Here is a 27,049-nt window from a genome sequence, read left to right as displayed (position 1 = left end):
ATTCAGCATTCTTCATGATTTTTGAAACAAGTCCTGTGGGAACTGAAGCATGCTTTCTTAACCTGATAAAAGATCCAGATTCCAAAGTAAACACCATACCTATTGAAGATTTTCCCTTTGAGATCAGCAAAAGGTTAAATACTGCTTCTATTCATCTTTTGTTGGAACTCCTAACCAGTGCAGAAGGGCAAGAAAAAGAAATAAAATGCTGAAGGGAATGGAAAAGAAGAAATAAAGCTACTAATCATCTGCACGATATATACAAAATCAAAATGACTTCTATAAATGGTTAATAAGAATGTTAATGTCTGCTAAATAGAAACATCAGTATCTATTGATTGCTCTGAAACTTTAGTTAAAACTACTAAAACACAGGTTGCTGGATTCCAACTCTCAAATTTCTGATTAAGTTGTGGGGTGGGGGTCAAGAATTTGCATTCCGCTCAGTTCCAAGGTGATGATATTACCTCTAGTCAAATCACTGTGGATAGATACTCCATTGTCATGGACTGTAAGAATCAATATTCTGAAGATGTCAGTTTACCTCAACCTAAGTTAGTGCAACTCCATTTAAAATTTTCATATTTGGGGCATCTCAACAAGTATATTCTGAAATGTATACTGAGGCATCACAGATAACTGTGAGTAAAGGGCATGGACACTTAGACTCCCTGAATTTGAATACTGCTTCCTACTTAGTGACTGTGCATTCTGTCACTTGTACAATAGGAAAGAATTATCACATGACTGTTAAAAAGATTAAATCTATAAACTATATATATAAAAATATATATAGTTTAGATGTATGCCCAGCACATATTAAATACCATGCATGAGTTTAATGATAAAGCAAAATAAAATTAGGAAAATGAAATCTACTGGATATCTTCTAGAGTTCAGATGCAGACTCATGCATATGTAGACGGATAGTTTATGACCAACGGGGATATAGAACAGTGGGGAAAGAGGATTACATTTCCAACTGAAAGGTATTAGGAAAAACACCACATTATATGTAAAAAGCAGTTCCAAGTAGATTACAGATCAAAACAGATTAGGAAAAAAATTAAGCTTTCAGAGGATAATCCAGATGAATATCTTCATGACCTTGAGATAGGGAAAGATTTCTTAAATACTATACAAAGGATATTAACCAGAAAGGAAAATAATGATAAATTGGACATTACAATTAAGATTTTATGTTATTAGAAGAAACATAACGCTTGTATACAAAATATATACAGAATTTCACATAACAAAAATTGAAAAAGCAATATTAAAAATATTCTTCCTCAAAACAAAAATCCAAAATGACAAGTAACTAAGTAAATAGATAAAGGACTTATTCCCTTGTGGCTGAGATGGTAAAGAATCCGCCAGCAATGTAGAAGACCTGGGTTCGATCCCTGGGTTGGTAAGATTCCCTGGAGAAGAGAAAGGCTGCCCACTCCTGTATTCTGGCCTGGAGAATCCCATGAACTGTAGTCGCAGAGTCAGACATGACTGAGTGACTTTCACAAGCAGGCATTTTACAAAGGAGAAAATCCAAATGGCTAAAAACAGGTATGAAAGAGCAATTTAATCTCATTACTAGTCAGGGAAATGCAAATTAGCTTACGATAAACACAAATGGCTAAAACTCTTTAAACGTTGGTTAAGTGGGTGTTGCAGAGAACAGGGAGCAATAAGAAGTAAGTACAAGGGGAAAATAAATTGTTATAGACATTCATTTTAGCATTACTTGGTAAAAATAAAGATGTATATAATTCGGTGACCCATCAGTTTTAACCTTAAGTATATACATCCAAAGAAATACATACACATGTGAAATAAGAGATGAATTCTAATAATCACAGCAGCATCATTTGTAATAGCCTCAAACTAGAAACAACCTGTATGTGCCCTAGACAGGGTATATAAATTATAGAGTATCCATAACATGGAATACTATACAGTGATGATAAAGGATGGAGATGCATGCAATTAATGGCTGAATCTTAAAATCACAATACTGACAGAAAGAATCCTGATGATTGCCATAAAAGAAGATATGGCAATTACCTTGGCAGAGCCTTTACCAGGAAGGGGAACTTGAATGCTTTCTGAGATTTTCGTCAATGTTGTTTCTTGATCTGTGTGGTGGTGACCTGGATGTTTGCTCTATATGCTATTATTTATATGTATTATTGTTTTATGTTCTTTATAGTACGTGCCTTTTCCACAATAAAAATGGTAGAAGAGCAGGTGGAGAAGATCTGAAAGGCCAAACTTGTAAGTATTAAACCTGGATTTTGTAAAAAGTGAAGGGGAATCAGGAGTTCCAAAAATCCATTAGTTACATATTTTCATGTAGTAATAACCCAGAAAGTGATGTCAGCTTTTTCTTCATTGGAAAAGGGAATAAAACCACTACCAATACTGAAAGAGGAGGCGGCTCCAGGATGACATGATCCTACCTGGAAAGAGATGTAGCATTCTGGTGTGCAGGAAGGGGAAGAGGCAAGTAGAAATAAGCAATTGTTGATCCGGTTAACGCCCATGAATCATGCTTTATATATGCTGTACCTCCCTGCCGACTATGCTCTTCCCACCACCCCTTCACCTAGCTCCTATCTGTCCCTGACGAACTCAGCTCAGTGGCCCACTTCTCCAGGAAACTGCAGCCCCTGCTCCCTCCCTCCTAAGAGCTGCTTGCCCCCAACAGTCAGGGTAACATGGCACAGCACCTCTCTGCTCTTCACCTTGTGGACCAATCTTTCACCTCTACAGACAAGTGATCCCTGCATTTCAGGCTAAGATCTGGCGCTGATGGTCAGGGCTATAGGCTGGACGGGGCAGAACTGAGAAGACACTGGAAGACTGGAGACAGGCACAGAGCTCTGGAGCTTTCCATGAGATTCCTCCCTTCAGTGGCCTTCAGGAGGGGGAAGCAGAGAAATAAATGAGATTGCCTCTGAGTTGGGACTCAGCACATGTTTCCATTCAGTCTTAAACTAGCCTGTTCCACAGAGTTGAGTACAGCAGTTATTACCAATCCCACACTACAACCAGGAAGCTCAGACCCTGAGAAAGAAAATAAACACCTTATTACAAGGTCAGAGAGGCAGAGCTGGACTGCAAATACTAGCCTCCGTAGCCCAGGGTCTGACTATAGACATGAGGAGAATACTCAGAAATAACAAAGTCATCCTTTGTCATCCCAGATGTGGGTAGACACAGACGCTGTCCTCAAGTATGGAAATGTATAGGGTTTCCAAGACCTTGTTTTGGGAAAGAACCAAAGGCAGGGAGCCAAGGCAATGACTAATCAGCCGCCAGGCAGGAAACTGTTCCTCCAACCCAGACCCCTAACCCACGATGGACGCTGGCTATCGTTCATCTTTCTGACTCAGGAGAAGCCCCTGAGAATCAGACGTGCAGGTCAGCAAGTGTGTACGGAGTACCTGCTCGGAGTGCTCAGCAGCTAGAGTGCTACCATTGCTATCTATGGGGGCCTATGACAGCGGGCAGGACAGTCAAGAGCTATGCCAGCCTCAGGCCCAGCACTGTCTGGGCGGGTTCATTTCTCTTTCTTACTCATGAAGACATTCACTGATTAAGCATATGTTTACCAAGGAACCCATGGGCTGAGATGTCTTTGGAAACAGTGGTACCCAATTCTACATGGCAATGCTCACCACTTTCTAAACCCCTGACCCATATCCTAGTGTGTGTAACAGTGGATTGCTATGGAACAGAGACTCCCCAAACAAACCTGTCCTTCTTCGGTCCTATTCTTGGCACTCTCATCAACTCTAGAACAGTCCCTGTTCATTGAGAACTGAACTGAATGGTCAGACAGTACAGAGCTCCACCCCCACCATCAGCTGAGTTATTTCTGAGAAACTGCTCTGAGCTTCTGCCTAATGGAAGAGAGCTATAGAGTGACTAGCCTGGTCTTGGGTACCAAGTTTAACTGAAAGGACATTTTTCCAGACCTCAGGAACCTTCCCAAAGGCATAGGAACTTGGTGAGGACACCTTCATGTCTCAGGCTCCCAAAGTCCAAGAGGCCTCCCATACTGCGGGAAACAAGGAGAGAAGTCACTGAAGAGATCATGATCCTCAGCTTACTCCTGAGGCTGCTTTGTCTGCTGACTTGCCCATTTCTGACGGTTCCAGCACCAAAGTTCAAAGGCCTGTGCTGCCCATAAAGAAGAGGTCCACACATCCCAAGAGCAACCAAAACCAGCTCACCCATTTATTTGACTGAGAACATTAAGGAAGACAACAAAATTAAACAATTTTTAATAAAATTCCTATAGAAAACTCAGTCTCAGGGCAAACATTCAGTTCTCTTTTCCATGTCATTGAGGACTGAGAGCTCCCAATAGTCTTTGGAGAATAAGCAGTAGTTTTGCTGGATGTTGCCAGTACTCAGAAAGAGCCTTCATTTACACATTCAAACCAGTAGTTCCTATTGCACATATTAACATTATCTGCAATCTAGCACCCTAAATATATGGTACCTCAACAAATAAATTAAAGAGTTCCATGTGGCATGAAACATTTCAATTTGAACTAATATTCTTGAAAAATCACATTATTACAAGTTTTAATAAATACAGTAAGAACAGCTGGCATTTTACTAAAACACTGAATTTTAGGTCTGGAGTTTATCCCATAAATAGTTTCCTGTTCATTTTCTTTCTGTCTTGGATACATTTGCTCAAGTATTATGCTCTATGAAGTGAACTCTTTCATAGATACCATGTAAAACCTGTATTAATATGTGCCTCATTATAGAAGCAGCTGGAAGAACTGGATCACATATTAACTAAAAAGTAACTTAAGAAAAAGCTCTGCTTTTGTAAAACTTTAAAACACAGGCTGAAGAAAATCAAAATAATATCTTTTTATATAGAACCCCCACTAGAAATTTTATAAATATATATGCAGCATAAATTATATTTGCCTCACCAAGCAGATTTTCAGCAATTCTGGCTGGGATGATGCTATCAATGGTAGATAAATATCAACAAAAGAATTAATGTTTCCACAGGTTTAAAAGATTTCTCTTGAAAAACAATCATAATTTCAAATTATATTATAATTTGTAGTTTACACAATTTAAAAAGGGAGGAAAGAAAGCTTTCTTTTAAGCCTCATTTGGAAAGTAAGAACAGCTACTAGTCCCCAGGTACGGATAAGTTGGCTGAGTGATAACACTTGGTCACAATATGAAAAAGAAGTATTTACATCTTTCCAGAAAAGTACCAAATACTTAAAAAAAAAAAAAAAGACAAAAAATAACCTCTAGTAGCATTCCTTGGCGTGCAAAGTCAGCAGGAAACGATTATCCATAATGTTGAGTTTTCATGATGAATCTTGGAAGCACTCAAAAAGCAGCGGGTGTTGTCAGGGATTATTTAGATTAGGTTACTGTGGGATGCCCCATTCTTAATTTAACTCTTGGGTTCCAGGATTTCATTCCCTTTGTAACATCTCTGGCAGGGTCATGTTCAATTTAGTGCAAGTGCAAAATGAAAACTAAACGAAACCAACAAACACATTAGGAGCAAAGGCTGATTGTTAAGATCTGTAGTCTTTCCGAACTGTGTGGGCCATCCAATTGACTTTAGTAGTCCAGCTTTCCCTGAGTGCCTCATCAAATTTTTGCTTGAATTGCTTGAGTGCTTCTTCTTCACTCTTCCCTAAGGCAAGAGAGTCCTGGCAATGAAAGAGAAAAATGTGATTGTATATATTCTCCGTAGTGAGGTGCAAACCTCAAAGTCTGTAGAAGGCCAGCTCGGCCATATAGTGTACTCCATGTTCTTATTCAAATACCATTTACAGGAGAGAAAATGAACACCAAGGTATGGTGATAATATGATCTCTGCCAAAGGGTTTTTGTATATGAAATGAATTTACAATTACTGCAAGACAACTATTTAGCTTCTTGCTGCCACCACTCAAGGGTAAATGATTTATTCCATTTCCTTTGAACGTCTGGATAAAAGAGGTAGATACAGCTGAGCTCTTTGTTTACAAGGCCCAAATTACAGAGGAAAGAGGTTTATACCTTAAGATACTGTATATCCTTGACTGAAGTGAGCTCAGGAAGCCCTGCAGTCAACATCAGTGCAAACAGCGTGATGAAGAGATTCCCATGCCGGCGTAAAATCAGATATGCATCCTCACAACACTGGCGGAACCTTAGGTTGATGCAAGCAAATCACAGGAGTATGATATCAGAACGAAAACAGCATATTTCATAAATGAAAATGAGACATATAGCGAAACTTTCCATACAAGCCAGAATTTTTACTTCTTTGAAAATTGTCCCAGGACTAAAATTTACATAAAATAAATCAAGCTCTTTAAAACCATATATATCTTTTCCAGAAACAAAACTAAACAGAAATATATAAAACACAATGTCACACTTAATCTACATGTTTTTATTCTGTGAGACATAAAAAATTAATTGTAAAAAAGTGGCAATTATACTCCATAAGGAACTCTAACCACATTTCTAGATTCTAGATTTGTGGGCTGATTCTAGAGACTTAATTTCTTTAATGTCCCCCAAATATATTCTGCAGAAGCCCACAAAGATCTGGAAATAATACTAGGAATCATTTGTTAAGCCTATTGTATGAGTTGGTCACATCATATAACATATCTCTCATTATCGAAATACCCCTGAAGCTTAATTATTTTTGTCACCATTGAAAATAAAGAAACAAAGATGAGATGCTAAGTAATGTGTTTGGAAACATCAAACAGCAAAGAATAGATCCGAGATTACAAAGTCTTTCTGTGAACCCTGACTCTCTTACATACTTCACACTGAATGACAGCAAAATGCCAGTCCCTTTCAGCATTTCAATATCAAATGTCTTAACAGTTTCAGAGAATTTTCCAATGCAGGTAAAAGGCAGCATTCTATTGGAATAAAACAGTAATTTATCTCAAATTCCTAGCATTATTTTTCATTCTCTGAATCAGAACATGGATCTCACAGGCAAATTCCCCGAAACCTCCTGTTAGCAGACTATCTCCCCAATTAAATATCTCTCAGCTAAGAAATGCTAGCTTAACTGGTCATATGAGAAAACAGTAGATGTGTTTACTCTGACACGAGGACAATACTCACCGGCCAAATTTTTCTGTGTTTCCTGTTTTTCCTTGTTGAATCACATGAATGAAATCATAAGTAAGAATAAAAGGCACTCGCTCCCTTTTAATGCCAAATTTAGACTTGAAATTTCCAAGAATATGTCCAAAGTCAATGTGGAAGAGCTGGAAAACAAATGGGATTTAATTTCCACCCCCTCTCTTTTTTCTGGTGGGTTCTGAATAAAAAGGCAAGGTCTCGGCAGTCTTAGACCCTGAAGTACTACATCCAAAGTCATGAGACCCCTTCTCACTTTTCATTGACTCTTGGATCATTTGGGAAAAGTGCCTCTGATATTCATAGGTCTTTTATATTTAACAATAACCCTGATATTAAACTGCATATACCCAGTGGGAAAGATGAATCTTTAAAAAGAAAAATATATGCAAATCATAAACATGTCTGATTTTAAAAAGTCAAATAGTTTTATATACAGAGCCAAACCAAAACAGAGTGCATCCCTGCCCCACCAGTTCCCTCACCACCTTAAGTGCTACTTAGAGGTAACTTCCTCCCACACTTTCACATGTCTTCCCTGATATTTGCCTCCATTTTCCTAAATAGTATTAATATGTTTGTACTTATTTTTTACTTCCTAATTTTGGATTACTGTGAAAGGTAAAGATTTAGTTGTCTTGTGATGATGTAATGCCTCAAATGCAGCACAACTATATCACAATTTATGGTTAAATCACTGTTGTTGTTCCATTGCTAAGTTGTGTCTGACTCTTTCCGACCCCATGGACTGTTGCACACCAGGCTCCTCTGTGCCCCATTATCTATCTAGTGTTTATATTGTTCAAACCGTGTAAATATATTTCAAAGTTCAGTCATGTGGTAATGGTATATACTATTATTACATTTCCTTTTTATTTTTTACAATTTTATTTATTTATTTTTGGCTGTGCTGGGTCTTTGACGCACAGGCTTTTCTCCAGTTGCAGTGGTGGTCTTCTTTCTCACTGCAGTGGATTCTCTTGTTGCGGAGAACGTGCTCTGGGGCATGCCGGCTTCAGTGGTTATAGCATGTGGGCTCAGTAGTTGCAGCTTCTGAGCTCTAGAGTACTGGCTCAATAGTTGTGGCTCATGGGCTTCACTGCTCCACAGCATGTGTGATCTTCCAGGATCAGGTCAAGCCCATGTCTCCTCCACTGGCAGGCAGATTCTTTACCACTGAGCCACCAGGGAAGCTATACATTTCCTTTTCTGCTCATCTTTTTCCTTGACAAAACTTTTGTTGTTGTTTTCTTAGTGTTTTACGATCCGGTCATTAATTTTTCACAAAATCTTAAAATTCTAAAGATCATTTCAAAACAGTTGTCCACATGGCCAGGTAGTCTGTCAGTTCCTGTCTGTGCTTGGCTGTTCTCCCGGCCTGCCACAGAACCGTCACCCTGTGCTCACCCTTCACTCTTCTCCTATTTGGAGTCCCTGATTCTCAAGTCCCACATCACTGTCTCTTTTGGTATACACCAGATTTTCTCAATATTGGCACCACATCTGGGCCCTGTAATTCTTGGTTGTGAGGTTCTATCATATACACTATAAGATATCTGGTGGCATCTCTAGCCTCTACCCAGAGGTGCCTGAAGAACACCCCCATTTACAGTCAAGACAACCAGAACCATCTTCAGGCACTGACAAATGTTTCCTGAGGCAAAAGCACCCCCTGTTGAGAATTACTAGTTTAGACCTTTGTTCTGACATCTTCCTGACAACAAGGCACAGAGGTGACACAGCTTTGGAACCATTTTTCTACTTTTATACTGAAAGTCTGGTATAGAATTCTAGGTTAGAAATCATTTTCACTCAAAATTATGAAGGCTAATTTCCACTGTCCTACAGTTTCCAATGTTGCTATTCAGAAGTCAAATCTTTCTGACTCATGAACCCTAGTATGCAGCCTGCTGTGTCTCTGGGAAGGTTTTAAGATCTTCACTTTATGCCTGATGCACTGCAGTATCATGGTGGATGGCCTTAGTAAGGGTCTTTTCATCCACTATAAAGGAACTTTAGTGGCCTTTTGGCTGAATATTCATGAACATCAGCTTTGGGAACCGTCTTTATTTTCTGGGTAAGTTCTTTCCCTTCCTCTTATGAGCTACTTCCTTCTGTAACTTTAGGATAAGATGGTAAACCTCCCTGGACTGACTCCCTGTCATTTCTGAATCTTTAGTCTACATATTAGGCATTTTGTTCCTTTTGGGGACATTAAAGGGCAATATATACCATGGTGCCTCAAAAACAGAATCGGGGCCAAACTGCCAGGATTTAAATCCTGGTAGTCATTCTCTGTTTTATCAATGTTCTCGCCTGTAAATGAGGATACTACTACTTAATCTGTAAAGTTGTCATCATGATGATTGAAGGAGTTAACATATAAAGAATTTAAAGAACTATGCTTTCTACAAGTAAAAGAGTTCAAGAAATCTTAGTTGATCTTTAATCTATATTATTCTAATTTTATTTGTTCTTCTTAACGTCCAAAAATTCCACTTTCTGATTTTTAAAAATAGAATCTTATTACTTCATAGATACAGTGTCTTTTGTTTTTTCACTTTTTAAATCATCCTCTGTTTACTGTAGTTACTCTGTTTTCCCAGAGTTCTTTTCCCCTCATTTTGCTTCTTTTTGGTCTCTATCTCCATCTGTTTCATGGTGGAGGCTTTCTACAAATGTCTAATAATCTTTGGCTGACCATTCATGTTTAAGAATGAGTCACTAAAAAGATAAATGAAAAATCTAAGGATGTGGTAGGATTCTTGATCAGTGGGCTTCCCTGTAGAATGACTGGGGAGAGACCTCAACAGTCAGGATCTGTGAGCTTCACTGGAACAGACCAGATTCTCTTGAGATGAACCACCTTGGGACAGTGGGAATATACACCTGGTTGCTATGTTCCTGGAGCAAAGCAAGCAGAAGTGGCTGGGAGTCATACTGTTTATCATGACAACATAATCACTTCATCTCCATTTTTAATATGGCAACTTACTCTTAAGCTTCTGTAGAACCTGTGTGTCCTTGAGTCAGAAGAATTGGTTTCTTTGGAGAACCGTCTAGCCCTTCTTAGAGTCAGGAAGGAGACATGAGTACCTAACTGCTCCATATATACACCACCAGTCAATCCTGTTTTTAGTTTCTTCTCCTCTCCCCTTCTTCAGCAGCACTCACTGCCTCTAATTCCTTAGGGTTACATACCCACCTACAAGTAGCCATTTCCTCAGCTATGCTAAGTCACTGCTATTTCTCCATTTTGCTTTTGCTCATCCCCAAATCTGCTGATGTCTTTCACCCACTGTGGCCTCTTTCCGTATTATCTTTGACATCTTGGATTTACATATTGTTTATTTTTTATTGAAGGATAACTGTTTTATAAAATTGTGCTGTTTTCTGTCAATCCTCAACATGAATCAGCCATAGGTATACATATATCCCCTCCGTATTGAAACTCCTTCCCCATCTCATCCCTCTAGCTTTATACAGAGCCCTTTCCTGAGCCAAACAGCAAATTCCCATTGGCTATCTATTTTACATATGGTAATGTAGGTTTCCATGTTACTCTTTCCATACATCTCACCCTCTCTTCCCCTCTCCCCATGTTCAGAAGTCTATTCCCTCTGTCCGTTACTGCACCGCTGCCCTGTAAATAAATTCTTCAGTACCATTTTTCTAAATTCTGTATATATGTGTTAGAATACGGTATTTATCTTTCTCTTTCTGACTCACTTCACCCTCCATAATAGGTTCTAGGTTCATCCACCTCATTAGAACTGACTCAAATGCATTCCTTTTTATGGCTGAGTAACGTACCATTGTGTATATAAACCACAACTTTATCCATTCATCTGTCGATGGACATCTCGGCTGTTTCCATGTTCTAGCTATTGTAAGTACTGCTGCAGTGAACAATGGCATACATGTGTCTCTTTCAATTTTGGTTTCCTCAGTGTATATGCCTAGGAGTGGGATTGCTAGGTCATTTGGTGGTTTTATTCCTAGTACTTTTAAGGAATCTCCATACCAACTTCCATAGGAGCTGTATCAATTTACATTCCCACCAACAGTGCAAGAGTGTTCCCTTTTCTCCACAGCCTTTCCAGCATTTATTGTTTGTAGACTTCTGGATGAGGGCCATTCTGACTGGTGTTAGGAGATATCTCATTGTAGTTTTCATTTGCATTTCTCTAATAATGAGCCATGTTGAGCATCTTTTCATGTGTTTGTTAGCCATCTGTATGTCTTATCTGGAGAAATGTCTGTTTAGGTCTTTTCCTCACTTTTTGATGGGGTTGTTTGTTTTTCTGGTATTGAGTTTCAACTGCTTGTATATTTCGGAAATAGTCATTTCTATATACAGTTCTTTTGTCTCCTTAGATCTAAGTTTATTCCTAGATATTTCTTTTTGTTGTAATGGTGAATGGGATTGAATCCTTAATTTCTCTTTCAGATTTTTCATTGTTAATATATAGAAATGCAAGTGACTGCTGTGTTTTGATTTCATATCCTCCAATTTTGCTAAATTCACTGATTAGCTCCAGTAATTTTCTTATACTATCTTTAGGGTTCTTTGTACAGTATCATGTCATCTGTAAAAAGTGAGAGCTTTACATCTTCTTTTCCAATCTGGATTCCTTTTCTTTCTCTTCTCTGACTGCTGTAGCTAGGACTTCGAGAACTATGTTGAATAATAGTGGTGAAAGTGGACACCCTTGTCTTATTCCTGATCATAGGGGGAATGCTTTCAGTTTTTCACCACTACAAATAATGTTTGCTATAGGTTTATCATATGTGGCCTTTACTATGTTGAGGTAGGTTCCTTCTATGACCATTTTTTGAAGAGCTTTAATAATAAATGGGTGTTGAATTTTGTCAAAGGCTTTTTCTGCATCTACTGAGATGATCATATGGTTTTTATCTTTCAATTTGTTAACATGGTGTATCATATTGATTGATTTGCATACGCTGAAGAATCCTTACATCCCTGCAATAAACCCAACTTGATCACGGTGTATAAGCTTTTTGATGTGTTCCTGAATTCTGTTTTCTAAAAGTTTATTGAGGATTTTTGCATCTGTGTTCATTAGTGATATTGGTCTGTAGTTTTCTTTTTTTTTTGGCTTTGTCTGCTTTTGGTATCAGGGTGATGGTGTCCTCCTAGAATGAGTTTGAAAGTGTTCCTTCCTGTGCAATATTTTGAAAGAGTTTTAGAAGGACAGGCATTAGCTCTTCTCTAAATGTTCGACTGAATTCTGCTATGAAGCCATCGTGTCCTGGGCTTTTGCGTTTTGGGAGATTTTTGATCACAGCTTCAATTTCAGTGCTTGTAACTGGGTTCTTCATAATTTCTATTTCTTCCTGGTTCAGTCACGGAAAATTGAACTTTTAAGAACCTGTCCATTTCTTCCAGGTTATGTATATTGCCATATGGTTGTTTATAATAGCTTCCTATAATCCTTTGTATTTCTGCATTGTCTGTTGTAACCTCTCCTTTTTCATTTCTAATTTTGTTGATTTGATTCTTCTCTCTTTGTTCACTCATGAGTCTGGCTTAGGGTTTGTCAATATTGTTTATCTTCTCAAAGAACCAGCTTTTAGTTTTATTAATCTTAACTATTATTTCGTTCATTTCTATTTCATTTATTTCTGCTCAGATCTTTATGATTTCTTTCCCTCTACTAATTTGGGGTTTTTTCTTCTTCTTTACCCAGTTGTTTTAGGTGTAAAGTTAGGTTTCTCTCTTCGATGTTTTCCTTCTTTCTTGAGGTAGGATAGTATTGCTATAAACTCCCCTTTTAGAACTGCTTTTGCTGCTTTGAGTTGTGGTTTCCTTGTCATTTGTTTCTAGAAATTTTCTTATTTCCCTTTTGATTTCTTCAGTAACCTGTTGTTAATTTAGAATTAACAACACTAACCTGTTGTTTAATCTCCATGTCTTTGTGTTTCATCCAGTTTTTTTCTTGTAATTGCTATCTAGTCTCATAGCGTTGTAGTTGGAGAAGATGCTTAATACAATTTCAATTTTCTGAAATTTACTGAGGTTTGATTTGTGACCCTATATATTTCTTATTCTACAATATCTCATTAGAAGGGAGTGAAGAAAAAAATGGAGAAAAACTTGTCTTTCAATCTGATTAACGAGTAGTTTAAGGGGATTCTTTTAAGTGTGAACACAAGGTTCATCTCTCAAAGCCAAAACCAGAACTACTCAGATCTCCAAGGAGGTATAAAATTCTGGGTCCCTCTGAGAGTCAGGGTTCACATAGTGGCCCAGAGATTTTTATTCTGGAACTCCTCTAGTGTCAGTGAATTATGGCTAAACTGATAAATATCTCAAATTATTTTATCTGTCTTTGCTTAAAATAAAAGATTTACAAATGAAAGTCACTCTGAAGATTTAGAAATCCTTTATTTCAAAACTAAGAGTTTCTTTATAATAAATAACCTGGTATAGTTCCTAAGCTACCCCAAAATGATATTACTCACACTCCATTTCTCCTTACTCCCACAGATGATTATATTTGATATTCTAAAAGAAAAAAATAAAGTGGGATTTGTCTCAACTTTTCCGTTTCTTAATCTTTTCTTTCTTTACACCCTACATAATACTGCTTCTTCTATTCGCAGGTACATGTGTCCCCCAAATACAATTTCTTATACTGAAGGAATAGGTCACTTATAAATAACCTCAATAATTTTAAGCATTTAAATAAATGTTTATCACCTAACATTAAGCAAGCAAACCAATAAATGAAGCAGATGGTATATGAAACAAGGGGTGGGAAGTAAAAGAAAAGCCAAAGACATGACTCAGAGAATCATGAATCTGAGTTTCATTAAGAGATTGTGCTGCATATAACAGCATCACTGAGGTCCTTGGCAGACTCTGGCAAGCTGCTTACCTGGCCAGTTTTTTTGACCATGATGTTATCACTATGTCTGTCACCAATCCCAAGGACATAAGAAGCTACACAGTAGCCGGCACAGGATAGGGTAAACTCCTCAATGGCTCGGTCCAGGTCATCCCTGAATGAGAGGAAAAAACAGAAGAAAAGATTTTAGTCTCCAAATATCGGATGGAGCCAATCCACATTTCTGTTTCCTTTCAGAGGAGCAGGGCAGGGAGGAGTCAGCAGGCTGGCTCAGATACCAGATAACTAGAAATCAGCTATTCAAACTGCTGTGTCCTGGGGCTCATGTTTCAGTGGGGATGGGGGGCAGTTTCATATGAATAGTAATGAGAGGAGACCACCAGCTTTGCTGGGTGATACTGGGCTTTGGAACCATTTGTAGTTTTGAACAAAGACTAAAATCCATCTTTAAGAGTTAAGTATTCAGGTTCCAATCATTTAAGTCACTGATTTAAATCAGAAGCAACTAATATAGACCCCTTAGGGACAAGGCCCTAAATCAGAATCTGAAAACTGATTCTCATATACAAGGTTTTGGATTTTGCCAATGATAAACATTTAAGTCTGACTTCAAAGTCTTAAGCCAGTAATACTTTTAGTGTTTTCTTCTCATTGAAAATTCTTTAATTTCCTATGTATTAGGGCTTGTCCAACACAATAACAGAATTCCTGGGCTTCCCTGGTGGCTCGGGCGGTAAAAGCATCTGCCTGCAATGCGGGAAACCTGCGTTTGATCCCTGGGCTGGGAAGATCCCCTGGAATAGGGAATGCCAACTCACTCCAGTATTCTTGCCTGGAGAATCTCATGAACAGAGGACCCTGGCAGTTCTCTGGGGTTACAAAGAGTTGGATATGACTGAACGAATAAGCACACACAGCACAACACAATTCCTAGCACTGTATTGTTTAGACTGGAGAGACCACTTGACAAACTCATTTACTGCTACTGTGAAAATCTATGAAAATTTACTTAGGTTCATACATTCCCATAATTACAGAAGTTCATGCACTTAAAAAGTTACGTTACTTGTTAAATACTTAAACTCTTAGTTTTGTTAAACAACTGCTAGGCTCTGAAATTTGATCTAGATGAAGTAGAATTCAATGCCAATCTGCTGTTAGACTCTAGAAAGGCCTGTTTATCATCTTGATCTCACCAGGAATAAAGCAATAGATAATATTAATATTTCCTCTAGGACACTGGTGAGTCTACCTGAGAGAATAGTTATTTGTTTGTCAGTTTGTTCAGAAGAATGATAAAGAAAAATACACGAACCCAGAATTGTATTCTTTAAGCCAGTTCAGAAGGGCATCTTTGTTGAAGGCTGCTGCTGCAGCAACATTGCTACTGTTCAGCTGAATGTCAGCAATTGTTTCAGAGGTGCTCACAACTTCAATGAGGCCAGAACGGTCTCCTGTTGCTAAGCAGCCATAAGGTAGCATCCTGAAAAGAAGAAAAGGGATATAGAGAGTCAAAGGTCTATGCATCCATAAATTGAGAGATTGACAGTTATTTTTTTCTTTGAATTTTAAAAAAAGTTTTATTACTATTGATACCCTTGTCACTACTGTATCAGTCATATAAAAAATATTAGTTCCACTTTCAGTTAGAGTATAAATATCTTGGCCAACAAATACAGTACTTTATAGAACTCCAAAGTGCCAGCTAAATGTATCATTTATAACCTGATTATTCTGGTGCAATATTCTACTCATTTATGCAGGTAGAGAGAAGCATATCAGAGAAAAGAAAAGTCTTTCATCTTTACCCTAAATTTTGGAGAAGAGAATCACCCTTTACAGAGCGTCTAGGTGCCACACTACAGGCTAAGCACTTTACACATTACCTTGGTTAACAGCAACCCATCCTTCCACTGTTCAAGCCACAAACGTAACATAATCTATGATTCTTCCTTCTATTCCCAATATTTACCTATCTTGAAAATGCATACAGTCTAAGAAGTTCTTTGTCTCCACCCTTCCTTAACCTACCACCCTAGTTCAGGTCACCACCACCCCTAATCAATTACTCACATTTCCTAACTAGTCTCCATGCTTCCACAGTATAGTCTGTTCTAAACCCAACAGCAATATGTGCTGTATGCTCAGTCATGTCCAGCTCTTTGCAACCCCATGGACTGTAGCCCACCAGTCTCCTCTGTCAAGGCAAGAATACTGGAATGGGTTGCTATTTCCTCCCACAGGGGATCTTCCTGACCCAGGGATTGAACCCATGTCTCTTGCATCTCCCTGCATTGGCAGGAGAAATTCTTTACCACTGAGCCTCCATTTAAAATATATCCATAGGACTTCTCTGGCACTCCAGTGGTTAAGACTCCATGCTACCAATGCAGGGGGTGTTGGTTTGATCCCTGGTCAGGGAACCAAGGTCCCACATGCTACACTTTGTGGCCAAAAGATTTTAAACAACAAACAGCCATTCATGTCATTCCCCTGATGCAATTTTCAGCAATCACTACCCACCTGAGTGTAAGCCAATGTGCTTGTTGGAACTCCCAAGACCCTCAGTCTAGTCCTGCTTCCCCTCTCTTAGTATCTTTCCCTTGCTCACTTGTTTTTACTACACGGACTCCCTTGCTACTCCTCATACATATCAGGTACAACACTCTTTCATTCCTTTATCTGTGTTATTTTCTCTGCCTGGAACATTCTTCCCCAAGACATCTACATGGCTTATTCCCTTACCACTTTGAAATCTTTCCTGAAATGGCACCGTCTCAGTAAAGAATTCCCAAATCATCTTATATGACAAAAAGCTACCTGCTGTCTCTTCCCTACTTTATTTTCCTCGATAGCCCTCAACACTCCAAAATCCTGTACATTTGTTTATGTGTTTGTTTATTGTCTATCTCTACCATTAGGATGTAAATTTCTCAGAGAGGGATAATTTATGCACTGTGTATATTCAGCACCTGAGAGTGTGTACAAAGCAGTCACTCAGTAAGTATTTCTGAATGAATTAAACAAAGTTAACAACAAAATTCCTATAACTAAGGTGAGTTCCTTACTTATCAGTTTTACAAGCAAAATGTAAACTTAATTTGCAAAAAAGTCATCCATTTAAGTAGAAGATCCAAGACTTAAAACTAGGTCTAGGTGGCTCTAAAGCTATCTTTTTAACCTGATACAGTCTACAGAGTCACTGACTTAGAGATCTCTCAGGCTGCTTCCTGTAGAAAATAATTTTGGCTAAATTGATATGTAGCATTTTGCTTAAATTTGCATTTATATGATCCCTAATAAAAATAAACATTTTCTCAGGTCTCTTTTAGACATTTCAAGTAGAGTTTCTTTTGTGAATTAGTTAATCAGATATTTGGTCTATTTATTACAGTTTTAAACATTTTTCTTAGAGATTTATGTGAATTCTTTATATATTAGTATTATCCTCTCATTTTGGTTGTCAACATTTTCTTTGGTTTTCTAAAAACTGTATTATCACTAGGACAAATAAAAAATGGAATAAGATACCTTGTAAATTTCAAATATAAGGCTGGTGTCTACAGAAAATGCAAAGTATATAGAATTCACTGATTCAATACATACAAGCGCACCTATATGTCAATCATTGTATTAGCTGCTGGTGATACAAAAAAGTGAGCAAAAAAAGAGAGTCCCTTTTCTCACTGATCAGATAAACCAGAAATGTGTAATGCGCATGTGACTGTTGGATGAATGAGAAGTGCCACGAGAACATGTCAAGGGCTAAGAAAGAGCTCTGTGAGGAGGAAGGACACGAGGGACAGAGGCAAGTACAAGGTAGAGAATAAATGCCAGATGAGGAGAGGAAGTGGTCAGTGTTGGAAAGACCAGGTGGAGCTTTATCTGTCATGTAAGAACTTTACCAAAGAGAAACAAATATGTGTGTGTGTTGGGGGAATGAATCAGTGTGTTAGTGTGAGTAATAATCAGATAAAAGAGAGTTTCATTTAAAAGTTTTTGAATTTCCTTCTAACCAGCAATTCAATTTTATGGCTCTTTAAGCTATTTCCTAGTTCTAACAAAATATGGTTGGGAGCAAAACTGTGGAACTACATGCTGACAGCCTGATGATATACAAATAGCCTGCCTTTACATCTGCATTATTGATTGAGTTCTCTTTTTTAAAATTTACCCTTCACTAGAAAAGGCAGCTATGGAGCATGACAGTTTTTACCAATCCCCCCATCCTTATCATGACACAGCACATGTGAGGTAAACACGGTCCGGTAAAGTGCACTTTGGCTCACTTTCCAACATCTCTTCCTACCCTACTTGTAGCCAAACTGGGCAAAAGTCCAACAACTTCCTCTTCAAAAGCAGACACTGATGAAAGCATTTAGTGTCTTGAGGATAAAATGCTCACAATGGGTAGGAAAAAACATCCTTGTCATAAAGACAGTTTGACAGAAGTCAAGCTGGGGACAAACTCTTGGAGCCCTGACCATGTTACAGGGGCCCCCTTTGCACTCAACTTCTCATTAAGGCCATGACAACACTTAGGAAAGTTTATCTTCCTTTCTCAGACTCTCTGACTCAAGGTGAAATTTGTTATCTTTCCATAAAGCAAGAATTGTAAAACGAGATAAATTCTAAAGCAGCAGGGATGGCAGCCCCATCACCCTACTCTGAATGGGTATGTAGAAAGTTTTCTCTGGCCTTGACTCTGACACACTGACCCAAGTCTCGGTGGTACTTTAGCCCACTGCCTCAATTGGCTTGCATTGCTTCCATCTTCTTCCTTCATCCTTCTAACTACCGATACCAGTGTCATTAGATCTGCTGTGTAGCTCTCTTAAAGGGAAGTAAACCCCCATTAGTACGACACAGATATAAAGTCACAATGAAGACAACTCTCCAAAATTCAGTACCTATTTGATGACCAGTGGTCAGAGTTCTAATACTGATGGCTTATTAAAGTTCTAATTCGGCAGGGAAGCTATCAAGAGTATTTTGAGACATCAGAGAAAAATGAAAAATATGTACTTTAATTCATGCTAATGTAGCACTTTTGCAGGAGCTAAAATATTCTGATCAAAATAGTAATCTGTAGAAGGTATCTGAAGATTTGACATTGAACCTAAATGTAACTTTGCTAGAGGCTCAGTGGTAAAGAATCTGCCTGCCAATGCAGGAAACATGGGTTCTATCCCTCACTGGGAATGATCCCACATACCACAGAGGAACTAAGCCCATGGGCCACAACTATTAAGCCCTTGCTCTAGAGCCTGCGAGCTGAAACTACTGAACCCATGTGCTGTAACTACTGAAGTCCATGCACCCTAGAGACCATGCTTCACAACAAGAGAAGCCACTGGAATGAGAAGCCCTTTCTGCCACAGCGAGAGAGTAGCCACCTTCTATCGCAACTAAAGAAAAGCCGGAAGAAAAATAGAAAAGAAAAGCTAGCACAGCATGAAGACCCAGCAGAGCCAAAATTAATTAATAAATAAAATTATTTTTAAAAAATAGTGTGTGCTACATGAACTAGTTTAACCTGAACAACTGGCCAAAAGAAAAAAATACAACACCAACATTGGGGCATGTATATTTATAGAAACTAAAAAAAAAAAAAAGTTTGGTGGAAAAAACAGCTATTGGTTTGAAAATGAACTCAAAAGAATTAAAATCCTGCATATTTTTAAAAACATGGGGTCAGAGTACAAAAAGTCAGCAAAGATCTCACTGAACAGACAAGTTCCTTTTTCTTGTCAGACACACATTGTTTCCCCTGAGACAGATACCAGGTTTATTTCTAGCACTCCCACATGTGGCTGCCTCCCTTTGCCTGAGGTCACAATGAACTTCATTTGATGCTAACTGCTTTACAGCTAAATAGAATGGCCAAAACAAAAAAACTAGGAGAAAAGAACTTAGTTTGGATTTCAATTAGTCTGATTAAACTAAGGATAGTCTTTAGGTCAGTCTTTTGTAATTAAAAAGACTCATCAGATGGCTAGAAGCTGTTCAACTTTAGTATAGTAGCCCATTGTGGAGCTTTATGTGCTGACCAAGGAAACAAGTGACAAGTTACCAGCCAAAGCTTGAAAAGTTTTCCCCATTTTTTATGGACAAATCAAGTAAAATCAGTTTCATTGGGGTTTACTTTATAAGAACAATTAATAAACTTTTACTGAACTGAACCAGATAGTAAATATTTTAAGTACTGTAGGTAATTAAATCATTTTGTACCTACAGCATAAATGCGGCCATAAAAAAAAGAAGGAAAAACAAAAAAGGTAGGTCGGACCCCTCTGAGTTTGTGTTCCTCAGGAATAATTTCTTACATTCACCCATTCCCCTCTTTTCTACATAATATTTCTTATGACTAAGTTATTGACCAAAAGTTTGCTACCTATTCAAAACTACCTGTTCTATTTTGACACATATGTATTAGAAATTTCTGCTAATTGAAAAGCAAGAATCTTTTAAAATGACAGTAGCCAAAGGTCCTTTTTAGATGTACTATAATCTTACTTCTGTATTCCAATCACACCTACAAGTCCTATTTATGGAAGAAAACCTATGGGAAATTGTTCAATCTACCTCAACAGTATTGGAAAAGTTTACAATGGAAAAATTCAAAGACCAGAGAACTCTTAAAAACAAACAAAACAATGGACAATTACATACTTGGGCCACCAGAATACTTTTATATATAAAGAGTTACTAGGTAAGTCTTACCATAATTTTTTCTAACTGCCAAATAATAAAACAACTGAAATCAAATTTAGCGTCTGACAGACCGCAATTTGGATCTAGCTCCACCACTTACTATTTCTATAATTTTTGACAAACTGTTTAAAATCCCTTAAACTTTAATTTTCTCATCTGCTGAAAAGGAATTTTCTCATTTTCTTGTAAATTACATGACATTACATATGTGAATAAACTAATACAATACATTGTTCAATAAATAAATATTTTAGGTTTTAATACATTAAACTTAAAAAGAAAAAATAAATACTCCTAATCTTGCAGGGATAAAGTCAAGCACAAGTGTAACTGTTGCTAGCAACCTTGTGGACAAAGTTGCTGTAGATACTAAAACACATAAAAATAATAAAGTAAAAAAGCTTTTAAAAGTTACAATTAATAAGAAAGAAAAGGAGACTTCTATATTCCAGATACATAGATTATTTACAGTAGTGGCTCAGGAAGTTACTGACTTGGCTGACATTTTAATGTGCATGAGAAAAGAGACATGGCATTGAGCCCCCGAGAGGCAGGATCTGGACTTGAAATCCTACACAAAGCTGGGGCTGGAAAAAGGCTATCAAATGTATGAAGAGAACTAGAAAACGTCTGTCTGCTCATTTATAACAGGATATACCATAAGAGTTTGCCTTAGATCTAACCCGGGCCTGGGGTGGGCAATAAAAAAGGAGAGATTCACGAAACTGCAAAAAACTCAAGCCTTCCCATATCCTTATGAGACTCAAATAGAGTCTGAAATATGAGAGCCTGAAGGCAGAGTTAACATAAAAACTGGTTGCTCATGCATGAAGATCTTGGGCAAAAGCACAAACGAAACCAAAACTCATTTTGGGAGGAACTTTCACACCCCAGGTGGCAAAGGACCATCACAGAAAACACTATATTCACCAATAATGAATTCAAAACTAAATATCAGCAACTACACAAGGAAATGAAAAAGATTAAGCATGTAAATGAAAAGGTGATACCCTAAGAGAGAAAAGTGTGAAAGAGATGCTAAGATGATAAAGACATAAAAAAGGAATAGAAAGTCTAAAAAGAGAAAAGTACAGTATTAACGGGAAAAGAGGTATACAAAAATCAAATCAAATACAACAGCTAAAAAAACAATTACCAAAACAAACACACTACACTGATACACAAGAAATTAGACAAGACTGAACAGATAATTAATGAACTGGAAGATAGAATAAAAGAAACTACAAAAAAGATAAAAAGGAGAGAAACAGCAAAGATATTAAGAAATGTAGGAAAAAACAGGAAAAATCAAAATACACCTACTAAACTTTCAAGAGAAAATGAAGGAAACTGCAATGCTGAAAAATGTGGATGCATTCTGCAGAAACTAAAAGATGTGATTTTCTATTAAAAAAAGGATACAAAGAAAACAGGCAAGTAAAAATAAATCAAAAGAAATCCAAACAGACAAATTATAGAAAAACTATAGAAACAAGGACAAAGAAAACTTTTTTTCCTGCAATGGGCATTAAAAAAAAAAAAAAAAAAAAAGACAGCTTGTTTAGATTGACAGAAGACTTTAGAAAATGACAACAGAGGTCAGGATACTATGGAATAACATCTTCTAGATTTCTAGGGAAAGTAGCTATCAATCTGTATTTTCAAATTCTATAACCAGGTAATATAAGCAAAAGGAGTACATCAAGGCTGTATATTGCAGAGTACATCACGAGAAATGCTGGACTGGAAGAAACACAAGCTGGAATCAAGGCTGCCGGGAGAAATATCAATAACCTCAGATATGCAGGTGACACCACCCTTACGGCAGAAAGTGAAGAGGAACTAAAAAGCCTCTTGATGAAAGTGAAAGAGGAGAGTGAAAAAGTTGGCTTAAAGCTCAACATTCAGAAAACAAAGATCATGGCATCTGGTTCCATCACTTCATGGGAAATAGATGGGAAACAGTGGAAACAGTGTCAGACTTCATTTTCTGGGCTCCAAAATCACTGCAGATAGGGATTGCAGCCATGAAATTAAAAGACACTTACTCCCTGGAAGAAAAGCTATGACCAACCTAGATAGTATATTCAAAAGCTGAGACATTACTTTGCCGACTAAGGTCCGTCTAGTCAAGGCTATGGTTTTTCCAGTAGTCATGTATGGATGTGAGAGTTGGACTGTGAAGAAGGCTGAGCACCGAAGAATTGATGCTTTTGAACTGTGGTGTTGGAGAAGACTCTTGAGAGTTCCTTGGACTGCAAGGAGATCCAACCAGTCCATTCTGAAGGAGATCAGCCCTGGGATTTCTTTGGAAGGAATGATGCTAAAGCTGAAACTTCAGTACTTTGGCCACTTCATGCGAGGAGTTGACTCATTGGAAAAGACACTGATGCTGGGAGGGATTAGGGGCAGGAGGAGAAGGGGACGACCCAGGATGAGATTGCTGAATGGCATCACTGACTCGATGGACATGAGTCTGAGTGAACTCCAGGAGTTGGTAATGGGCAGGGAGGCCTGGCGAGCTGTGATTCATGGGGTCGCAAAGAGTCAGACACGACTGAGCGACTGAACTGAACTGAACTGAACTGAACTGATAAGCAAAACCAGGAAGTTAAGGACCTTTGAAAATCCCCTAATCTATAAGAACAACACTGGCAAAATATTTTAACAATCAACTATTTCAGTAATACGTAAATATAAAAATGGTTTGCACTGATCTGGGGAGTATTTTTTGGCTGAATCTCAGTTGTGTTTTACTGTTACTTATCCCATCTACTTTCTAGTTCTTCAGTAGACATTGCAACAAATGTCTCATAATCACTGTGGTTACAGCAATCTGGAGTCTCTAGAGGGGACAAAAAAGAGGTTGGAGCACCTTCAAAGCCTCAGTTCTACCTAACTGTCATTCTTTGAACTCCTTCGCAATTTCTAAGAAGATCGCACTAACAATTCTGTGTTTCTTTGACCTGACTGAGACCTTGCCTACTGTGAACTGCCTTTTAGCTAAGGGTGTTTCTCAAAAATAACCAGGAATAAGGTGTTCAACACTGAGGCTGTCTTAAGGGTAAATAATAGTTGGGTCAAACAATAAAGAAAAACTTTAACAAAAGACTTAAAGGAAAAACTGTGGAATGAGATGTTCATAAAGGATATGAAAGACTACAACACATCCAAAGGAATCTAGAAGCTGCATGGTTGTATGCCTTTCTGGGGTTGTGCAAAGGGAGATAAAAGAATTGAGAAGGCCCTAGTACTCACTTCTTACTAACTGAGGCTTGCACAAATTAGGGGTCACAGCTCTAAATTACCTGGCTGCCTCAAGATATGTCCCAACATGCACAAGAAACCTCAGTAAAGATTGGAAGACTTAAGAATTCCAGGCATTTAAGGAAATCTGTGGTTAACCATTAGCTGACCAATAAACTAACCAAGCAGAGAAATCAGTGACCATGCATGACAAAGAACACAAACTTTACAAAATTAGTTGAGAAGTCATGAAATAAACAGCAATAACAAAAAAGTCCTAAACAAGGGAAAGAACCTGATTTTCAAGGTTCACAAGATTAAAACCCTATATTAAGTATGTTCAAAGAAATAAAAGGAGCCATATCTAAAGAACAAAAGAGAAGTATAAGAATGATGAATCAGATTTTATTAGTGGTCCAGTGGTTAAGAATTCACCTGCCAATGGAAAGGACATGGGTTCAATCCCTGGTCTGGGAAGATTCCACATGCCGCTGGCCAACTAAGCCCATGTACCTTGGCTTTAGGGCCCTACTGAAGGCCGTGTACCCTGGAGCCCATGCTCCACAGCGAGAAACCACTACAATAAGAAGCCCATGCATCACAACTGGAGAGTGGCTCACACTCGCCACAACTGGAGAAAGCCCACATGCAGCAATTGAGACAGCACAGCCAAAAATAAATTTTAAAAGTTAGAGGGAAAAAATGATGAATCACCAGAGACTATATTTAAATAAACAGAAATTATTTAAATGAACCAAATACCATGACATTTTTCAAAGAACCTGAATAATCCTAAATCTTATCACATACCTAGATTTCAGAATGCGCTACAATAATCAAAACATCATGTAACCAGCACAAAAACAGACACATAAATCAATGGTACAGAACAGAGTCCAAAAGTATACTCATTCAATGGATCAATGAGTCTATGACAAGGGAAGCAAAACTATACAACTGAGAAAGGACAGTCCCATCAATAAGCATCACTGGGAAAACTAGATGGCTACAAATAAAGAATGTAAACAATATCTTCTAACATCATATACAAAAATAAACTCAAAATGGATTAAAGATCTAAATGTAAGACCTGAAACCACAGAACTCCTACAAGGGAATAGAGGCAGACAATTCCCAATTTCAAAACTTACTACAAATTAATCAAGACTATGCATAGAAATAAGATATATAGGTCAATGAAATAGAATTTAGACTCTAGGAAAATTCCCTCACATTTATAGTCAATTCATGTTTCACATAAGTGCCAAGACAATTCAATGAAGAAAGAACAATCTTTTCAACAATGGTGCTGTGACAACTGGATACCAACACACTAAAAAAACGAAACTGGACTCCTACCACGTACCATACAAAAATATTAACTAAAAGTGGATTAATGACCTCCTACATAAGGGCTAAACTAAAATTTTCAGAAGAAAGCATAGGTGTAAATCTTCCTGACAGTGGACTAGATAATGGTTTTCCAGACCTGACACCAAAACCACAAGAAGCTAAAGGAAAAAACAGATAAACTGAACTTCATCAAAGTAAGTATTTTATGCATCTAAGGACAGTATCATGAAAGTGAACAAACCCACAGAATGGGAGAAAATATTTGCCCATAATGTATTCACTAGGAATCTAGTATCCAAAATATATAAGGAACTCATAACCCAATAGATAAATATAATAACCCAATTCAAAAATGAGCAAAAAACTTGGAATAGGTATTTCTCCAAATAAGATATACAAATGACTAACAAGCACATGAAAATCTGGCCGACATTATTAGTCATTAAGTTCAGTTCAGTCGCTCAGTGGTGTCCAACTCTTTGCAACCCCATGAAGCTCAGCACGCCAGGACTCCCTGTCCATCACCAACTCTCGGAGTTCACTCAGACTCACGTGGAAAATGCAAATTAAAATCACAATTAGAAGATTAACAAAACTGCAAACTAGAAACTGACAAATACCTATTATATTGGGAGGTTTTAACATAACTCTGAAGTGACAAGTAAAACTTTAATGAGAAGAGAGATCTGGACATAATCAACAAATTTGATACAACAGACCAGTTTATGACCTTATAGTTATTAACTACAGCATCTGAAATATTTTCAATCAATGAACATCACAATCCATCTGATAGAAAAATGGTAATGCATAAAAAATCTTAATAAACATGACATTGATCTTACACAGACCACAAAATCTGACAGTAGTCAGGTACAATAAAATTAAGACATCTTAGAGTCACCACCAACAAAAAGTTCAATGTAATTTGGGAGTCAAAATAATTTAAACTAGTTCAGGACTTGAAGAAATAAAAATGGAAATAATAAAACATTTAGAAGTAAATTGTATATAGTGTGATGTATTATAAAAAAGGACAAACAAGTACATTTTAAAACTTAAGGGAAAAAAATTTATGGGAAGCAGTTAAGGCACTTAGAAGAAATATATGTATGGTTTTAAAAACCAGAAATTAATGTCTCTGTAGCACAAATGGTAAAGAATCTGCTTGTGATGCAGGAGACCAGGGTTCGATCCCTGGGTCAGGAACATCCTCTGGAGAAGGGGATGGCAATCCACTCCAGTATTCTTGCCTGGAGAATCCCATGGACAGAGAAGTCTGGTGGGATGCAGTCTATGAGGTCACAAACAGTCGGACATGACTGAGCAACTATCACACATACACACGCAATGTTCTGTTTCAAAAAATCAGAAGCAGAATTAACACAAGTAAAAGGAAGGAAACTATAAAGATGAAATCAATGATAAAAAGAGAAAAATTAGAAGCCCATTTTTTTAAAATACTTAAAATATTTAAGATGCAATCCTCTAAGACTAATCTAGAGAAGACTAATATGGAAAAAATACTGCATACAAAATAATTTTACAAATGTAAAAGGAGAAAAAAATTAAACATAGCAGAAGTTGACAAGATATTATAAATAGTATGGTAATAAATTAAAAAACAATGAAGAAATAGACAATTTTTAGCCTCAAAAGGGACTCAAGAAGAGTAGTCAAAAAAACCTAAATCCCAAAAAAGTCAATAC

The 27,049-nt window shown here is 37.5% G+C and overlaps 1 protein-coding gene and 1 long non-coding RNA gene across 3 annotated transcripts in view; one reads left to right on the top strand and one right to left on the bottom strand.

The window, feature by feature from the left end:
• Nucleotides 1-1,852: 1,852 nt before the first annotated feature.
• LOC138426014 (uncharacterized) lies at nt 1,853-5,288 on the top strand. The gene is made up of 3 exons (XR_011251485.1): nt 1,853-2,271; nt 2,398-2,499; nt 3,976-5,288. It is a non-coding gene; the product is annotated as an uncharacterized lncRNA (long non-coding RNA).
• PIK3CB (phosphatidylinositol-4,5-bisphosphate 3-kinase catalytic subunit beta) overlaps nt 4,217-27,049 on the bottom strand; it is a 184,145-nt gene continuing 161,312 nt past the window's right edge. For both annotated transcript variants that reach the window (XM_069564200.1, XM_069564211.1), the window contains 5 exons: nt 15,343-15,510; nt 14,058-14,181; nt 7,138-7,283; nt 6,061-6,193; nt 4,217-5,708 (listed from right to left, as the gene is read on the bottom strand). In XM_069564200.1, the coding sequence (XP_069420301.1) occupies nt 5,571-5,708; nt 6,061-6,193; nt 7,138-7,283; nt 14,058-14,181; nt 15,343-15,510 (709 nt within the window). In that variant the 3' untranslated portion in view covers nt 4,217-5,570. The remainder of the gene's footprint in view (nt 5,709-6,060; nt 6,194-7,137; nt 7,284-14,057; nt 14,182-15,342; nt 15,511-27,049) is intronic.

This window comes from Ovis canadensis, chromosome 1, assembly GCF_042477335.2.
Source record: "Ovis canadensis isolate MfBH-ARS-UI-01 breed Bighorn chromosome 1, ARS-UI_OviCan_v2, whole genome shotgun sequence".
Classification (NCBI taxonomy): Eukaryota; Metazoa; Chordata; class Mammalia; order Artiodactyla; family Bovidae; genus Ovis; species Ovis canadensis.
Note: the sequence above shows the minus strand (reverse complement) of the source record. Positions and strands in the feature narration are given on the sequence as shown.